The 20673-nt window shown below is 37.7% G+C and overlaps 1 protein-coding gene across 1 annotated transcript in view; it reads right to left on the bottom strand.

The window, feature by feature from the left end:
- Positions 1-20673, bottom strand: part of LOC109056344 (astrotactin-1-like) — a 228090-nt gene that overhangs the window by 57279 nt on the left and 150138 nt on the right. The window contains exon 16 of the mRNA XM_042719157.1: positions 18851-19039. Within this exon, the coding sequence (XP_042575091.1) occupies positions 18851-19039 (189 nt within the window). The remainder of the gene's footprint in view (positions 1-18850; positions 19040-20673) is intronic.

Here is a 20673-nt window from a genome sequence, read left to right as displayed (position 1 = left end):
CCATGTCTATCATTAATTAGCCAAGTAGCAATGACTTAAATAAATTATTTATTTTGTGCAGTCTCTGGCTCTTTAATCTTACCTTTCAATACTGTCTTATTTCACACATTTCAAAGCATCTTTTTGCCTACAGAAGCAGAAGAATGCCAATGGAAATCCATTTTCACAGTGCAATGGTTGAACTATGGATCAGTGTCAGCCAATCACAGCACTGGATTGTGTTGATAAGACACACTTCAAAGTACTACTGGCCTTGATAAAAAGCCTTGCACACTTTGCTCATCGCTTTTCATTTAGCACAGCAATTCAAGCATCCCGACAGACACGCACAGGATCACACACACACAAACGGCCTATTAATTTGCAAAGTCCATAATGCACGAGTATATGTTTGAAAAATGCACACACTCACAACCACACCACTATGGAAGCATGTGGGTAGCAAAATTCAATTGGAGTGTAAAACAGTGAGATCTTGAGGCAGGTGAAAAGCGTTTGGTTAATGGGAAATACTGACCTATTGTGCATCTTGTTGCTGAGCCCCGCCTTGATATAATAATTGACAGGTTGGGTGTCGTGATCGGCTCAAAATGCATTTTCAAATCTTAAGTGTAAGTGTCAATGCATTTAAGAAAAATAAAAGACATTTAAATCACAATTTTTGCAAGCATTTTGCTGCACATTTGGGTCAAAATACATTTTGAAATACACACTGCATTTTGTTACAATTATCATGCAGTATCATGATGAAAATGCAATCTTAAGTGTCCTAGCCGTAAGTCTAAATGCATTTAGGCAAAATGGCATTTAAATAAAAATTTTGCTACAGTTTTTGCTTGGACATGTTAAATATATCTAAAAACATTTTGTAAAACAAAATCACATTAAAATTTCAAAACATAAAAAATCAAAAAAATATGTTTTTAATTGATGTATTAAAACTAGTGTAGAAAATGGCAAATGTAAATTATTTAATTTAATTTTCATTTTCATTTTGCACTAAATGTTGCACATATGGTATGGGAATTTAAATACAGAAATACATTGCCATTTTACATACTGCATTGTCATTTTGCATATTACATTTCAAAAAAGAATTTTGCTACCCATATGCTTCCATACACCACACACCGTAGATTTTTCTAGCTCATAAACTGCAGTTAATATACTATTTAGAAACTATAAAAAATGAATTTATTCCTCCTCTGCTTCAATATAGAAGAATAATGTTTTTTCCACATCACACTGTGGTGTAGATGAATATTATAGCTCAAATTATTTGACATCTAATTAGAATAAGTGTCACGGTGAGAAAGGGGCGAAGACTCAAATGCAGGCAGAAGGGTCCTTCTTTTAATAAGAAAATGAAACAAAACTAACAAAAACAACCCCGAGGGGGAAAACAGGCAGACTCGAAACTGTACTATAAACAGACATAACACCACAATAGAAAACAACAGATCAGCACAGGATTACAGACACCAGGAGAATAAATAGGGAACCTAACGAGGGAGACACAGGTGGAGCAACTAAAACAATAATGATGTAACAAGATGGGTGGGGTCAGAAAATAGGGGAGAGAGCACATGGCACCAAACAAACACAACACAAGCCATGTGCTCACAGAAAACAGTGTCATCTGGTAGTCATCTGGTGGCCATCCTGGGCACCCCAGCTGAAGACTGTGACAGAACCCCTCCCCTAAGGAGCGGATTCCAGACGCTCCAATGACAGAAATCCAAGAGGGAGGTGGAACGGAGGTGGATCAGGGGAAGAGATGGCGGGCCAGGCCCGTGTAGTGGTAGAGGGCCTGAAGACAGAGGTAAACAAAGGTGCCAGGGCGGGGCCGGCAGCTTGGAAGCCAGCAAGAGTGGAGACTGCCTCAAGGAGGGAGCCGGCAGGGTGAGCAGCCGGCGTAGAGCTGACATCAAGGGTGGCCCCGGCAGGGCAAGAAGCTTGGGCGGCTTTGGGATGGCACCCGGATCTGGGAAGACATCCAGGCCTTGAAGGACAGAAGAAGCCTTCCTTCTCCTCCTCCGTTTCTGAGAGGGTGGCACTGCAGCTTCGTCTGCCGCCTCTGGGAACACGGCATCCTCTTCAGCCACCACGGGGGGGCACTGCACCTTCGCCGCCTTGGGGGAACTGCGAGCGGACGCCGCCTCCTCAGGGGTACTGCGAGCGGACGCCGCCGCCGCCTCCGAAACCTTGTGAGCAGGAGCGGACGCCGCCGCCTCCGAAACCTTGTGAGCAGGAGCGGACGGGACGCCGCCACCTCCGAAACCTTGTGAGCGGACGCCGCCGCCACCTCCGAAACCTTGTGAGAGGACGCCGCCGCCTCGGGGTAACTGCGAGTGGACGCCGCCGCCGCCTCCAAAACCTTGTAAGAGGACGCCGCCGCCGCCTCCAAAACCTTGTGAGAGGACGCCGCCGCCTCGGGGTAACTGCGAGTGGACGCCGCCACCGCCTCCGAAACCTTGTGAGAGGACGCCTCCGAAACCTTGTGAGAGGCCATTGCCTCCCTCACCGACATCAGCGAAGGATCCTTCATGCTGCGTCTAAGCCCGAGGTGCCCAGAGAATGACCCCAAGAACCTGGAAGTAGCCGGCACGACCTGAGGAGGTTCTGGAACAGCAGCCCAGACTGGGAGGGGGGCACCCTCCAGCAGTTCCACCTCCTTCAGATAGATGATGTGGTCGACCATCTCCCAGTAGGACCACATATCCAGCTCCCCCAGCTCCTCCCAGTTGACAGGCTCATCCAGGCCCGCCAGAAACAGGTGGATGAGGGTGCTTTCCTCAAACCCTAGCCCCTGGCCCACATAGAAGAGATCTTCCGCATACAGCCCAAAGGGGCGATTGTCTTGTGGGCAGGGATGTGGCCCATTGGCCAGGTTCTGGATTCTCTGTTGTCTGGCAGCTGAGTATAAAAAAATTCCCATTGCCGCTGAGTCTTCAATCTGGCTGATCTGTTCTGTCACGGTGAGAAAGGGGCGAAGACTCAAATGCAGGCAGAAGGGTCCTTCTTTTAATAAGAAAATGAAACAAAACTAACAAAAACAACCCCGAGGGGGAAAACAGGCAGACTCGAAACTGTACTATAAACAGACATAACACCACAATAGAAAACAACAGATCAGCACAGGATTACAGACACCAGGAGAATAAATAGGGAACCTAACGAGGGAGACACAGGTGGAGCAACTAAAACAATAATGATGTAACAAGATGGGTGGGGTCAGAAAATAGGGGAGAGAGCACATGGGACCAAACAAACACAAACACAAGCCATGTGCTCACAGAAAACAGTGTCATCTGGTAGTCATCTGGTGGCCATCCTGGGCACCCCAGCTGAAGACTGTGACAATAAGTGCTGCCAGAATAAATAAATAATAATGAATAAATATGCCTTAATACATTCACACAATTTCTGTATGCAAACAAAGACAAGTAAAAAACAAACATGACTTACTGTACAGCCAATTACAATAAAAAAAATAAAAAAAATAAAATAAAAAAAAATAAGTCACACTCAAAACCAGATTATGTATTTCTAAAGATTCTGTATTTGTGATGTTTGCATCATTAATTCTTGATGCTGCGTCATCCTAAAGTTCGGGGAATCTTGTTAAATCTCCATATTTCTTAAAAGTGTGATTTGGAGTGAAGCCCATATACCATCTGTGGTCTAACAGTCAAAACAAGACTGAAAATTTGTTCTGTGGCTCATCTGTTCATTTACATTAACTAGACTGAGAGAGAGGAGAAACTGGGTGATCATAAATTCAGCAATACAGGAATTCAAATGCCAAAGACAAATGCGTTCTTTGCACGTTTCGAGAGAGATCCAGAGGGCTCAAGGTGGTTTTGCTCTTCAGTTGAAGGACAATCTGAATTATCTCCGGCTAAAGGTTAGGACCTCTAACTAATGCTCCTTCACCAAACCTCAGTCCACTTCTCTCTGCTCTTCAGGAGCACTAATAAGATCAACGGGGAAAAAGGGGATGTCAAAAAAAAATCCATGGCTTGGAATAAAATTACCAAAGTTTTCTTTTGGGAGTGACCTCTAGGCTTTTAAACTCCTCATTCAGAACTGCTCTGATCTTTTCTTGTGGTTTAAATCTTATAATATGTAATACCATCACTGGTCCACTGGTCTTAACGGATGAAAAAGGGATTTTCCATCAACTTTGTTTCTTAAAAAGGGCCAAAAAGTTGACAAATATCACACAAAACAGCCATGAGTGGAGATTTAAGATGTTCAGATTCTTTAAGCCTGAAGCTAGTGATGATCTCATGGCTGAAATGCTTCTCCCTAAGGTCGATTAAGTCATCAGGAACGCGGCTGATTTATATTTAGCTGTAGTTTAGCTCTGTTCGCTCTCATTCCCAGATAAGGGCAATATCAAGATTGATCGTTGACTGACACACAGAAAAGGGACTTGCAATGTGTGTCTTGAAGCCTCAGGAGCTGAAGAACTGAGGAAAATATGCCTCCTTTGTGGTTCTCATACAGGTCCACAGCTACTGACATTTACTGATCCCTTTCTCTCCTCCTCTCATCATTGATCATTTCCTGTCCTTTCTCTCTTCTTCTCTCCATAAAAAATGCTTTTTCATAACTTAGCTGAAAATGTGAAGCCTAAGTATTATATATGAATGTATCCACAAAAAAACCTAAGAATATTTTTTTTTGGTGGGGGTGGGGGGGTGAGGGGGGGCAGCAACAGTCAAGATTCGAACATGCATCACCTGTGCAAGCGCCATGGAGCATGTAAACTAACCTAATACACAGGACATGACTAGTATGATTATTCTGATGTTGAAAAATTTCCATTCTGCCAACCATATTCATGAAACCTAAGCAGAACAAATTTCTATTTAAATCAGCTTTATGAATCGCCGCTCATTAATCCATTCATACCTAAATAGTCACATTCAGTTTAATGGGACAATTTACACACAAATGGTTTACAGAAATTTGTTCCGCTCTGTCTTCATGATGACCCAGCTCGCCTAATGTGAACTTGCTTTTGCAAAGCATTGATATCAGACTCACAATTTCATATGATAAGCCACAATTCTGAGACCACTACTGAACAAAACTGATTTCTGAATTGTAATATTCTGTAACCCCCAATGAAGATATTCAGTGAGTGCAGACATCTGCTTCCCTTTGATTTTAATTGTTTTACAGCAGAGCACCCAGAGCTCATTCATCAAGCTCCTGCACCACTGCAGGCATTGAGCTCCTGCCCTGCAGATGTGCAGCTCCAGGGAGCTCTTTTATGGCAGCTCAGGCCAAAAGAGTAGCTCTACACTCTTTCAATCTTTTAATCAGCTTGCTCTCTCATATATATATATAAAACATTTTATTTAATAGTCTTGCAATGATGGTATTTGACAAAATTTATTCCACAGTATTAATCACAAAAGAAAAAAGAATATAACTGTTAAACTATTTAATAAGAATATTTATAATATAACTAATATGTAATGGATAATAGACCACTGGTCAAATGTTCGGAATAATAATTTTTTATTTTATTTTTTTAAGTATCTCATGCTTACCAAGGCTGCTTTTACTGGAACAAAAATACAGTATAATAAATCTGTATAATAAATGTAATTTAAAATAAATAAATGTAAGAAATAAATGTAATTTATTTATTAATTAATAGTAAATGTAATTCTCTGATGGTAAAGCTAAATTTCCATCAACCATTTTTTCAGTCATTTGTGTCAAATGTTTTTTTTTTTTTTTTTTATCATTCTAAAATGCTGATTTGCTGCTCAGTTATTATTATTATCAGTGCTCAATTTATAATAATGGTTTTTATTATTAATGTTGAAAACACATTTGGTGCTTCGTATTGAAAAAGCTTCTGTAAATTATTTAAATATTTAGGCAAGGCAAGGCAAGGCAAGGCAAGGCAAGGCAAGGCAAGGCAAGTTTATTTATATAGCACATTTCGTACACAATGGTAATTCAAGTGCTTTACATAAAAGAAGGTAAAATAATCATGAAGAAAAATAATAACAAAAATAAAACAAGCAATTTTAAAAACATAAAACAGGCAATTTTAAAACATTGGAAATGATTTAAAATTGACGTATTTAAAATGAATTTAAAAACAGTTAAAAATAGAAAATGATTTTACATAGAATATAGTGAATATGTAAAATACAGTGCAATCAATTCGGACATCGCACATTGCTCATTCAACAAATGCACAGCTAAACAGATGAGTTTTGAGTCTAGATTTAAATGTGACTAATGTTTTAGCACATCTGATCTCTTCTGGAAGCTGATTCCAACTGCGGGCGGCATAGTAACTAAAGGCGGACTCCCCTTGTTTTGTGTGAACCCTTGGTATTTCTAACTGACTCGATCCTAATGATCTGAGTGGTCTGTTAGGTTTATATTCAGTGAACATATCTGCAATATATTTTGGTCCTAGGTCATTGAGTGATTTATAAACGAGTAAAAGTACTTTAAAATCAATCCTAAATGTAACTGGAAGCCAGTGTAAGGAACTGAGGAATGGTGTGATATGCTCAGATTCTCTGGGTTCTAGTCAGAATCCTGGCAGCAGCGTTCTGGATGAGCTGCAGCTGTCTAATGGTCTTTTTTGGGAAGGCCGGTGAGGAGACCATTACAATAGTCCACCCTGCTGGTGATAAAGGCATGAACAAGTTTCTCTAAAGTCTCGACTGGAAACAAAACATCTAATTCTTGCAATGTTTTTTAGATGATAGTATTCTGATTTAGTTACTGCTTTGACATGACTACTGAAACTAAGGTCTGTCTCCAGAATCACACCAAGATTCCTGACTTGATTTTTAGTTGTTTGTCCCCTTGAGTCAAGGTATGCATTCACCTTGAAAACTTCATCTTTGTTTCCAAATGCAATAACTTCAGTTTTTTCCTTGTTTAACTGAAGAAAGTTCTGGCACATCCAACTATTAATTTCATCAATACATTGGCAGAGGAGAGTCAATGGGGCTGTAGTCATTTGGCGATAAGGCTAGGTAAATCTGGGTATCATCAGCATAGCTGTGATAGGCAATTTGGTTCTTTCTCATTATCTGACTTAGTGGGAGCATATACAGGCTAAACAAGAGCGGTGCCAGAATTGAGCCTTGTGGGACTCCGCATGTCATGGACGTCCACTTAGACTTATGCTCTCCTAGACTCACATAATAACCTCTCCCTTCTAAGTATGATTTGAACCATTTGAGTACCATTCCAGAAAGCCCGACCCAGTTTTTCAGTCTCTCTAGTAGTATGTTTATGATCGACAGTGTCAAACGCAGCACTGAGATCTAGCAATACCAGCACTGATATTTTGCCAGAGTCAGAATTTAAGCGAATATCAATTTATTATCTTAATTAGCGCTGTCTCTGTGCTGTGATGCAGTCGAAAACCAGATTGAAAATTGTCCAGGTATCCATTTGAGTTTAAGTATTTGTTCAGCTGATTAAAAACTACCTTTTCTATAATTTTGCCTATAAAAGGAAGATTAGATATTGGTCTATAATTGCTCAGAATGGTGTTATCAAGATTGCTCTTTTTCAGGAGGGGCTTTACAACTGCAGTTTTCAGGGAGTTTGGAAATGACCCAGAAAGAAGTGAGGCGTTCACCACTTCTAAGAGATCTGCTTCTAAACAGTTAAGCACACTTTTGAAAAAAAGATGTGGGAAGTGTGTCAAGATCGCAGGTTGACGATTTTAGGTGCTGCACTATTTCTTCCAAAATTTTGCTATCAATTGCTTCAAAAATAGACATAGTATCTTTTTGATATTGCGTCCAGATCTGTCTGACCTCTGCATTACTTGAGGATGTGCTAATTGCCTTCCTGATATTAATGATCTTCTCGGAAAAGAAGGAAGCAAAACTCATTGCTTTTGGTAACTGAGAGCATTTCACTGGGAATCTGACTTGGGGGGTTTGTCAGTCTCTCAACAGTGGCAAAAAGAGTACGAGTGTTGTTTAAGTTACTGTTTATAAGGTTTGAGAAGAAATTCTGTCTAGCTGTGGCTAGTTTCACATTAAAAGCATGAAGGCTGTCTTTATAAATGCTATAGTGAATTTCAAGTTTCGTCTCCCGCCACACCCGCTCGGCTTTTCTGCATTGTCTTTTCATAGTCTGAACTGCTGTTGATCTTCTCCAAACTGATTTCTGTCTGTTTGTTTTCTTACTGACTATTATTGGAGCAATATCATCAATAACATTCTTAACTTTTGAGTTAAAGGAATCAAGGAGAATATCAACAGAGTCTGCAGAAATGCTTGGTGTTAGAGATATAGCCTCCATAAACCGCACACTAGTGTTATCGTTAATGCATCTCCTTCTGACAGAGACAGATCTAGATTCATTGGTAGCAGAGATCAATATATCAAAGAAAATACAGAAGTGATCAGATAGTGCTACGTCCTTAATAACAATGGATGAAATGTTTAGACCCCTACTGATGATTAAATCTAGAGTGTGTCCACCTTTGTGTGTGGGTCCATGCACATGCTGAATCAGGTCAAAAGTGTTTTAGAACCGTTATCATTTCTTTTGTAATTTTGTTTTCTGCATTATCTATATGAATATTAAAATCCCCTGCAATAGCAAAAACAGTCAAACTCTGAGGAAAATCATTGATAGCATTTCTGTGACCTCTTCAACAAAGGCTGGAGAGTATTTTGGAGGCCTGTAAATAATGATAAACAGAATGCGTGGAGCACCTTTCAGCACAATCCCTAGATATTCAAAAGACAAGTACTGACCAAATGACATTTGCTTGCATTGATAGACATCTTTAAATAGAGCAGCTACATCTCCACCTCTCCTAACAGTCCTGCAGACACTCATGAAAGTAAAGTTAGGAGGGGCTGCTTCATTGAGGACTGTTGCACTGCAGCTGTCTTCTAGCCATGTTTCATTTAGAAACATAAAATCCAGATTGTTTGTGGTTATAAAAGTCATTGATTAGAAATGATTTATTTTTTAGTGAGCGAATGTTTAAAAATACCAAATTAAATGCAGGTCTTTGTGTCTTTATATCAATCTTAGTTTGATGCATTATAGGTCGCAGATTCGATGAGTTTGCCCTTGAGCTTGAAAAGACCTTAGACTTTCTATCACGTGATAAAACTGAAATATAGAAAGCTACAGGCACGCTGGGTTCCCGCTTGTTCTGTAAACATTTGTGAATGTTGCTGCTATTATAGCGGGGACCCGACACATATCACTGAGAGCTGCTATCAGTTGTTTTTGGTGTTAATTTCGTTAATTGGAGGGTTTGGGCCCTGGCGTTGTGGCAGCGGTCGGAGAGCTCTCACAGGAGCAGGGCCCACAGGCTTTGGTGGTTGGGGGGCCCGCCGTTTTTTTGGTGATATTTGCGGGCTTGCAGCGAATGAGTGAGAGAGTTTAGTCCCAGCATACACCAATTCCTCCATTTTCTGTGAGAAGCACAGAAGTGGAGATGCTGGAGAGAGGGATAATGTGTCCGGTGAGAGGGGCTGTGTCTCTGGTGTTTCCAGTGACTGTGATATGTTGTCCTGGCTTCCCTTTTTTACACAATTTACACAATATTATAGCAATAGTGAACATAGCATTGGTGAGACTTCTTTCAAAAATATTAAAAAGGTATTTCTTCCTTTTGACCGGTAGTGTATGTCTATATATTATATAATAATAAACATTGTTTTCTCTTCCTTGCACATATCCCCCCACTGTGAAACACATCCTCAGGCATTGGGTAAGAATCTCTTTATTACCCAGGTTTCCTGATCCCTTTCTCCCCTCTCTCAATCCTACACCCACAGGCACTAGTGCCCACTTGCAGTGGTGGGTTGTGCTCGGCCGTTACCCTCCCACCTCGCTGTCATACAGGGCATGTAATGAGAGAAAGATGAGAGTGAGAGAAAAAAAAAACAGAGTATAAGAGTGAGAAAAAGTAAAAGAGAACATGTTGGGTTGCATATTGGCAAGAAAGAGCATACAGTACAAGTCGTGTAGGAGATGGAGGAGGTGGGAGCATGGCTGTCAGAAAAACTATTCTTGTGTCTTTTTGTGCCCTGTTTGCAGCACAGCTTATTTGTAAAATCTATATTTCATCTCTTGAATTCAGAATTTTATGATGTTGAGTTGGTCCTGCTATCAATAATGTATTGATCATCAAGTCATATCTTATACTCTTAGTATTGCTGATCCCCAAAAAGCCATTTTACATATATCTCAGTGAATTTTACAAGAGCATTGGAGGAGACATTGCAATAAAGTTTAAATACTTATTCGACATAAAAGTTTGGAGAGAATCAATCTGATCTGTAAACTGTAAAGCCGTACTCTCTGTTTATTTTTTTATTTTTTTAAGTTTCAAAACCAAAGATACATTAAAAATTAATTTCTCAATGGCTCTTCTAATCTGCTCTTGAGAGGAAATGCAGTCCAGGGTGTACATTCACTGAAAAACAAACAAATATATCGTCAGTTCATTCTCATAAGAGAAAGCTATCTAATTTGAAAGAAAGTGAGTCCTAATCTAAAAGACTTACTATTTATTAAAAATGACATTTAGAACTGGATAAATGCTCCATTTGCTGGTATGATGCACAGATTTCAATTTGCCTCTTCAAATTCAAAACGAAATAAATGCTAACCTTACACACAAAAACTCTTCCTCACACAAGTGGGAAATAAAAAAAAATCTATATATTTTCAACTCTCAAAAGTTATACATAACAAATTATAATAAAATAAAGTAAAATAATAAAAACTTATAGAAGTAGGCTAACACATTTCATAAAAGTTTAAAAAAAAGTGACATTCACATCTGAATTTGTGCGTTTCATATGTTTTTTTTTTTTTTTTTGCTGAGGCATCATTCCAACATTTTTAATTTCCCTCAGCCAGTCTGTGAATATTCATAAGCTGTGCGGTCGACGTTTCCCCCCAAACATTCAAAAATGATTAGGTGGCACACTTCAGCTCCGGAAAGGTTTGTGCTATTTGGGGCAAGGGTACAAATATGGTTTACCAGCCAAGTCTCCAGAGAGCTCATTACCCATACCCAAAGAGCAGGACCTTTAGCTGAGTCACAGGGGGTATTAAAACCCTGCCCTGCATCTGTTCTCTGCCTCACAGCAGTCCACAAGCACCTGCCTAGCACCCAGCATCTGCATTCACCTGCATTCTTAGAAACACTGACATTGACTCAGGGGGTCATGATCACAAATCGCCACTAATTTATGGAACCCAAGTGTAAATGTCACTAAATGACATGAAATTAAAAACAAAACAAAAAAAGAAACGCTTCAAAAACCAATTAATATTTTTTTTTTTAAAAAGTGCTACATTTGGTTTCAGTGCTACATTTAGTGTTGTTATAGTGTCTGTGGACATGTCAGAGGCTAGCAAAATTAAGAATAATGGAGTTTTCAGGAATGCAGGAAAACTGACTTAAAGCCATCCGTCAGAAGAGCTAACGTTCTTGTGAACTGCAAGGTGATGTCCTTGGAAAGAAGGCAAAGTGGCCGTTTTGTCCAAGGGAAACCATGGTGTTGGAGTTATTAGGCTGAAACAGCAGCGAGGGGAGGGCCATTATTTATCTGACTTTACCGAAGATACCAAAAATACCAATGTGAAGATGGATGGCTTGGAGAGGCTGTTTCAACAAAACTGTAAGCATTTAAAAAGTTATTCAATTTATATCTGAATGCTTTGGGCTACTTGGAAATCGAGAAAAGCCTAAGGTGGTGTAGAATTGGGTTCCATGCAGTGTATCTTCATCAGACACTCATTAACATACACATATTATTTTACCTTTTACCACTTTTCAAAGAAATGCTTTGAAGTACAAACAACACTGGACCCAATTTTTCAAAATATCTTCTTTAGTGTTCCAAAGGAAAAATAAATAAATACTGTTTGGGAACAAATGTGAAAGTGAATAAATAATGACAACTTTTATTTTTGGACGAATCGTCCCTTTTAAGGGACTGTGTGTATATACAGAGGCTTCCTGTCACTTTTGTATATACTGCCTCAAAGTTCTGTGATTTGTGTTTTTAAAGTACTTTGGGTAACACTTTAGTATATAGGGAACATTTCTCACTATTAAATAGTTGCTTATTAGCATGCCTATTATTAACATATTGGTTGTTTATTAGCACTTATAAAGCACATATACTGCATGATCATATTCTACATCCCTAATCCTACCCAATACCTAAATTTAAGAACTACTAACCATTAATAAGCAAATAAGCAAATTACTAGTTTATTGAGGCAAAATTCATAAATGGCTTGTTAATAACAAGAATTGAACCTCAAAATAAAGTGTGACATACTTTGTGTTCACAAGGACTTTTTATCATACAGATGAGATGAGTGCGGGGATATCTTTGATCTTAAACACTTTACCTGAGTGTGGATGACAGAATGAATTATATTTTGAGGTTAAGTTACACTGAGCATTGACCGCACCTATAATTACCAGATGGGACAGATGGCAGAAAGTGAGTAGATCAGCTCTTACAACAAGATCATGAACATTAAGAGGGTGTTTGAATATAATTCACTGAAGACATTATGAGGAAGAGATATTGAGTTGAAGATGTGCCAGTGATAAGGGTCAAATTATTTTCAATTTAGAAAGGATTTCAATTTAGGCTTTAATTTTGACACGTCTATGAAAAAAATTAATTAAACTAAATACATTTTGCTGGCTTTCAGTGTGTAAAGTTGAAAAACTTCTAGTTTCTTATGATCGATGGGTTGGACATGTACAGTATGCGGTCTTACACTTGTAAACATGAATTGCAGCTAACTGCCACTTGTCTTTTTTTTTAATGACAATTAGTGGTTAAATGTATTTAATAGAATGTTTGGATGTTAGTGTGTATCTCATGAAGATCAAAATGTTGCAAAATAAATGGGAATATCATAAAAGTGTGTTTATATATATATATATATCCTGTAGGTACAAATCTAACAATGGGTGATCCCTGAACAATAACCGTTGTGGCTTTTTATCATAAACTGCTAAAAAAACTATAAAATATATAATAAGTGTACTGTCCAAAGTTGCTTTGCATAAATTGTTAGCTAAATGATAAATTAGAGGAACACCAATGCACTGAAACTTATTCTCCCCTGCTGAAAAGACTAGCATATATTTCCATACTTGTCCAGGCTGATCTATGCTTGATAGTGCTGAGATGGTGAACCAAGTCAGCCAAGTTAATCTTGCTGGTTAAGATAGTTAAGAAGCTTTGTGGAGACACCACCACAGTAACATCACACACAAAGCACAACCAAGAAAAAATATATACATTGTAATTGTCTCTGCATATTACAAGAAGAAATTGTAATGCATTTATCAAATGTTTCTACCCAAATTTAAATAAATAAACCCAGTCCATTTACAAGTATGCAGTTGCATATAACACAAATTAAGTAATAAAAGCATAGGAAAGACTACAAATGGGACAAATACACAATGCTATTTAGTGATAGTGTTGTTTAGACAAATATGTTAAACAATTAAGTCTTTGACTTAAATTTACTGAAGGAGGTAACTGTTCTGAGTGCCAAGGTGAGTGAGTTCCAAAGTTTGAGTGCTGTGACAGAAAAGGACCTGCCGCCCATTGAAGATAAGCAGAACCTAGGCACGCAAAGAAGATCTGAACAAGAAGACCAGAGTGAGCAAGAGGAAATATAGGGAGAGAGTAGGTCAGAAAGATAGGAAGGTTCAAGACCATTGAGTTCCTTAAAGGTGAGCAGAATCATTTTGCAATGTGCATGCATTATGCATGCATTAATGATTCCGCATCTTTTCTACTGAAGAAAGGATGAAGTTGTGCAATTCAACATAGCTGGAAGAAAGCAGCTTTGGAGAGTTTGCTAATGTAGGCATCCAGGGTCAGTGATAGGTCTAGAATGATACCTAAATTTCTAACAGCAGCCGATGGAAAAATAGAAATAGAGCCAATATAAAAACTAGAAACATTTGTTTTATTTATTTATTTATTTATTTATTTATTCATTCTTACTTCATTCTTAAGTTTTCTGTTTTACTGAAGTTCAAGCTAAGAAAATTAGATTGTAGCCAGACTTTTAACTCACTGACACATGAAGATAAGGAGGCTATCGAATGGGTAGAATCTGGCTGACAAGCAGTATGTATATCTGGATGTCATCAGCGTAACAGTGATAGTTAAAACCATGGCGACTAATTATTTGGCCAGGAGGCTGAATGTATATGATGAATAATAATGGTCCAAGAACTGAACCCTGAGGAACACCCTGTTTGAGTGAGACCATGAGTGATTTGGAATTGTGCGGTGAGATGTAGTATTGTCTATCTGTTAGATACGAGGAGAACCAGGATAATGCAGAGCCTGAGATGCCGAACTCTGCAAGGTGAGAGAGTAATATCTTATGACAAACAGCATCAAAAGCTGAGCTGAGGTCAAGTAACAAAAGAATTGACAAACTGTCTGAGTCACCAGAGAGTAAAAGATCATTGACAACCTTTACTAGAGCAGTTTCTGTACTTTAGTGTAAGCGGAATCCAGACTTAAATATATCGAAGAGATTGTTGTGGGCTAGAAATGACTGCAGCTGAGAAGCAACAGCCTTTTCCTTAATTTTTGATACAAATGGCAATTTAGAAATTTGACGGTAGTTAGATAAATTTATATGATCCAAATTATTATTTTTTTCTGAGAATAGGGGTAACAGCAGCAGTCTTGAGTGAAATAGGAACAGTGGAAGAAATAAAAGTTGTTGAAATAACATGTTGATTAGGTGTGAGACAGTGGCAGAAATAACAGAGGTACAGTGTTTCAGGTTGAAAGTAGGTACAGGGTCTATCCAGCTTGAAAAGGAATTTGATTCTTTATTAAATCGGTAATTAGAGGTGGATTTGTCCAGGTAAAAATAATGACTGGGTAGACTGAGTTTGGGTAGGCTAAGTTTCTCAAATAGTCAGTTCCTCACCAAAGGTCTCACATAAAGCATCCGACTTTCCCTAAAAGTGGTGCAAGAAAATCATCTGATTTATGTTGGTTGATACTATGGTTTGGTGCCTGAATTAGTTTGTATACCATGCTAAATAGTGCTTTAGGCCTATTTTACTAGCTTTGTTAATGATGATGGACATACAAGAAGAGCGGGCTGCATTTAAGGCAGTTTTATAGTACTTATTATAGTTAGAATAAACAAGAAAATGGAATTTTGCTTTCATAGTGCAAATTCTGCACCAAGGAGAGGAGTGAGACATGGGACAACAGACCTGGTTCTAATTGGGGCATACTCATCTAAGATGTTAGCAATAAGAGAATGGTACATATCATAAATCATAGATGGACAGGTAAAATTTAAAACTTCAGGAGTAGCAGAGGAAGCAACAGAAGCAGAGAATGTATTGATATCAACATCATTTACATGACAATATGATATGGTTATATTATCAGTGCATTCGGCTGGAAAGATTAATGTAAAGTCAAAAGTAATAAGCTTGTGGTCAGGGATAGGAATAGCCAGACCATTGACAGAGATATTATTCAAACCAGATGTACAGACCAGATCAAATGTATGGCTATAAGTATGGGCTGGAAAATTAACATTCTGAATAAAATCAAAGCAGTCCAGTTCAGTCCTTATTTGAGTAGTATTAGAACAGACAGTATCAACTTGGATGTTAAGGTCACCAAGTAGGATAACCTAGGATGACAAAGCATAGGCTAAGGTTAGTAATTCACTGTGTTTTGAGAAGAATATATAAATCAGATATTGTGTTCTGTATTAAGGCTTCTGTTATTTTTTTATTTATTTTTTATAAATTTCTGAGAATAAAATAAAGAAGTCTATTCCTTCAACATTACAATAAAATTTGTGCCATCATTTTAAACATTTAATAGGGTTACAGTATTATAGCACATAATATAATATATATATATATATATATATATATATATATATATACACACACACACACATACACATACACACACACAGTTTTTATTTTACCACAAATATATATATATTTAAACTATTAAAAATATTAATCTCAGAACACATTATTTTTGATGGCCCTAAAAGAACAAACAATCAAACAAACTATTTAATGAATGTGTATTGCACATCTCACATCATTTGTTCTTGGAAGAATCTATTTAAAAACCTCTTCTTCTGAGTGATCATTTGACCTGACAAATTTGATCACATATGTTGGTCTTTCCAAGAAAGATCATTACTGCTTTAACACAAAATTCTTTTAGCAGAACATGGAGTTCTCACAGACACCTCAGATATAGATTTTCTAACCCCAACAAAAGATACTTGCACAAATGACACACAAATGAGAGTAGATGATCAAACTCCAGAGCACCCACAGCTTTAATTTTGCCCTCAATTTCGCCTTGTTCTCATCTCTTTCACCTTAAGTTTTCATTGAAAATAGAAGAGTACAGACTGAGGCCTCTATGCCTTGTCGGATGACCTTGGTGCCTATTTCCAGAAGAAATGTCTGTGTGGATCACAATGCACTTTTTCATGTTCGCAGTGCTGCACTTTCATGAAAGTTCAAAGCATTGTTGATAAACTAGCCATAAGCATAGAAACTGAACCATCCTTGGCTGAGTCACTCTGTAGACCGTCTAGCCCATCTCCAGTGACTCTTCATCTGTTAGCGTCACACTTTTGTTGTCTTTCCAAATAAGTTCTGTCCTAAATGACCTTGTACATATACAGGTGCTGGTCATATAATTAGAATAACATAAAGTTGATTTATTTCACTTATTCCATTCAAAAAGTGGAACTTGTATATTATATTCATTCATTACACACAAACTGATATATTTCAAATTTTTATTTCTTTTAATTTTGATGATTATAACTGACAACTAAGGAAAATTCCAAATTCAGTATCTCAGAAAATAGGAATATTGTGAAAAGGTTCAATATTAAAGACACCTGGTGCCACACTCTAATCAGCTAATTAACTCAAAACACCTGCAAAGGCCTTTAAACGGTTTCTCAGTCTAGTTCTGTAGGCTACACAATCATGGGGAAGATTGCTGACTTGACAGTTGTCAAAAGACGAATTATGACACCTTGCACAAGGAGGGTAAGACACAAAAGGTCATTGCAAAAGAGGCTGGCTGTTCACAGAGCTCTGTGTCCAAGCACATTAATAGAGAGGCGAAGGGAAGGAAAAGATATGGTAGAAAAAAAGTGTACAAGCAATAGGGATAACCGCACCCTGGAGAGGATTGTGAAACAAAACCCATTCAAAAATGTGGGGGAGATTCACAAAGAGTGGACTCACTTCATGCCTCCTGCTGCTGACCAACTTTATGGAGATGCAGGTTTCATTTTCCAACAGGACTTGGCACCTGCACACAGTGCCAAAGCTACCAGTACCTGGTTTAAGGACCATGGAATCCCTGTTCTTAATTGGCCAGCAAACTCGCCTGACCTTAACCCCATAGAAAATGGGGTATTGTGAAGAGGAAGATGTGATATGCCAGACCCAAGAATGCAGAAGAGCTGAAGGACACTATCAGAGCAACCTGGGCTCTCATAACACCTGAGCAGTGTCACAGACTGATCGACTCCATGCCACGCCGCATTGCTGCAGTAATTCAGGCAAAAAGAGCCCCAGCTAAGTATTGAGTGCTTTACATGCTCATATTTTTCATGTTCATACTTTTCAGTTGGCCAAAATTTCTAAAAATCCTTTCTTTGTATTGGTCTTAAGTAATATTCTAATTTTCTGAGATACTGAATTTGGGATTTTCCTTAGTTGTCAGTTATAATCATCAAAATTAAAAGAAATAAACATTTGAAATATATCAGTCTGTGTGTAATGAATGAATATAATATACAAGTTTCACTTTTTGAATGGAATTAGTGAAATAAATCAACTTTTTGATGATATTCTAATTATATGACCAGCACCTGTATATGGGCTCAGCTGAGTGGAGCTGAAGCATAAAAACTAGGTGAGCCTGCCCAGGGGCCTCCTGAGTACGGAGCAGCGCTGGCCTGCATTCAGCTTTAGCCAGCCAGCAGCCTTCTCACATCTGCCCTTGCCCCCTTTTATTGGCTGAACAGATGTGACCAACCTCCCAAGGGCTGTGTTGAGTTTTACTTCCTCAGCTCCTGTCCACATCCTCTCCAAAATGGACGTTACATTATGACAAAACCAAACTTTGGGTGCACCGGGCCAAACTCCCACAGTATGTGCATAACTAGACAATATTTTATTTATTTAGCAAGTATAAATATTAAATAATTTACCTTTGCATAATTTATGGACCAGCAAAATATTTTTGCTCTGTTTATCTCCTCATAAAAATAAAATAAAACAGTGCATCAAAAAGAATAAAAGCAGAATAAAAGCAGATTAGATCTCTCTCATTTACTAACTACGGGTAAAACCGATGTGTGTTCATGCAGAAAACATGAATTATCAATAAGGTAACACATTTGTTCTATATTTAGGATAATATTTATAACTCAAATACAAATTAAATATATTTAAATATAAATATTGTAGGGTCACTTTTTTATTTCTACTACTACTACTACTACAACAACAACTACTACTACTACTATTAAATAAACAAGCAACTGTTAAAAAAGTCAAATTATTATTAATATTTTTATCATAAATACAATACGTAATTTTAAAATAAGTCTTACTATTTACAAAACAAACAAACAAACATACATCTGTGCACAGTATGCAACTTGTATGCACTTATTAGTGAATGAGAGCCAATGTATTATGATCTAAAGCAGCAAATTAAATCTTTTTTTAATTTAATATATATGTATAGCTTACCTTTGCTGATATCCTGGTACTCCAACCACAGCTGGCGCTGAACTTGCTTGTTGGGATACCATATGGTACAGGATTCCTCAAAGCCATACACTGCCTCCTGGATAAAATGGTTGCCAAAGTCTTTTAAAATGGACACAAAATCACTGCGCAGAGTGGCCCCTTCCAGTGAATGAACTGCTGAACTGAAGGCTGAAGAAAGGTAAAAGAATGAGTCATTAAGTTGTGTGAGAGATCACATCAAACTTTACATTCCATTTCACTTCAATCTTTAAATGCATCTTAATTAAAAGCAGACGCTGCATTATAGTTTAAACAAAAGAAAAAAATACAAACTACGTTGAGCTGTGAAAACTGCAAAACTTTATTGCTGCATGCTTATTTTCAGTGAAGCTACAATACGTGTGAAGTGTTCAAAGATTTATTGTCAAAGCTTTATTGCTGGTTTTGTTGTCCATTTTCAATAAAGTTACACATACTGCAGTGCACATGACAAAACAGAATGTGGTAAGAGAAAGAGTGAAAACATGATCTGTCAGCGTGTGGAATGTTATCTGGAGAAACAAGGGAAGGATAATCAACAAGAGGTCTTGAGTGCTTTTGTGTAGGCTGATGTCTGACCTTTTAAAAACTTTTATTGTTATTGTTTTTGTTTTTTTTTCAACACAGAATATCCATCAAAAATTAAATGTAAGCTTTTAATCACATAATTTACATTTCCCTGCAGTACTTTAGAATATAAAGTACTTGTTTGCATGTACAGTACTTTTGCAAAAGTACTGATAGGGCTGCATGATTAATCAAATGTGATTGTCATGCGCATCTTGTCAGTAAAGCCAGTTCTGTGATTAGTAGTAAATCTCCATCACGTGCTTTCAGATGGAGCAGCATTTACTACACAGAGCCTTAGTTCACTGACAAGCTACGCAAAATCGTGTTCATAATCGCAGATGATCTAATCGCACGATTATGAAATCGAAGATATGGTTCTGCGATTATAAAAGCTGTTTGCGTAGCTTCTCAGTGATTTACAGCTCTGTGTAGTAAATGCTGAAAGTACATGAAAATACCACATTTAATAACAAGTTTTTACTCCAAACTCACTTCATAATGTCAGTAAGGTGTTTGAAATAAATCTTTCTGTAAGATGATGTGGCTTCTTACACAGAATAATGCATGCAAGATATTTCATAGTATTCTAAGCAGGGATAAAGGCTATGTCGATTAGCATTGCATTATTATATATTTTATTACAATAAAAATTTTAATTAGTCACGTTGAATTAATAAAAGCAGTTATATCTTCTGTTTATTCAGCAACCGCTATAGGGATTTCCTGGGTTTCTTCTGCAAGGTGTATTTGGAGTTTCCGTGCGAGATTGCCCTCTGGCCTTTGGTGGAGATTTACTGCTGATCACAGAACCGTGCTTCACTGAAAAATACACATGACAGTCGTAACTTCTGCCTAATCACGATATATTGCCTTTTTGATTTAATTTCAATTAATCGTGCAGACCTAAGTACTGAAGACCTCTGAAACTTTTGTCAGACAGTAGAACTCAACTGGTTTGCATGTTAACAAACTGTGATATAAACCAAAATAATGTTTTTATATCTTGCACAAACTGAATAAATAAATACAATAATAACAACATTTTTTGCAATATTCCACTGCCTCATGACCTTCATGCCCAGGTTTGCAAACTGACCACAAGTTACCCTGAGTCAGGATGCAGAGTACCTTTTTGATAGCATCACAGTGTTTACAAAGAAATCAACCTACAGATGGCTTACTTATAGTTGTCTCTGAATATTAAGCTGGGATAG

Source organism: Cyprinus carpio, chromosome B2, assembly GCF_018340385.1.
Source record: "Cyprinus carpio isolate SPL01 chromosome B2, ASM1834038v1, whole genome shotgun sequence".
NCBI classification, from domain to species: domain Eukaryota; kingdom Metazoa; phylum Chordata; class Actinopteri; order Cypriniformes; family Cyprinidae; genus Cyprinus; species Cyprinus carpio.
The sequence above is the reverse complement of the archived record's forward strand: the minus strand, read 5'-3'. Positions and strand labels throughout refer to the sequence as shown.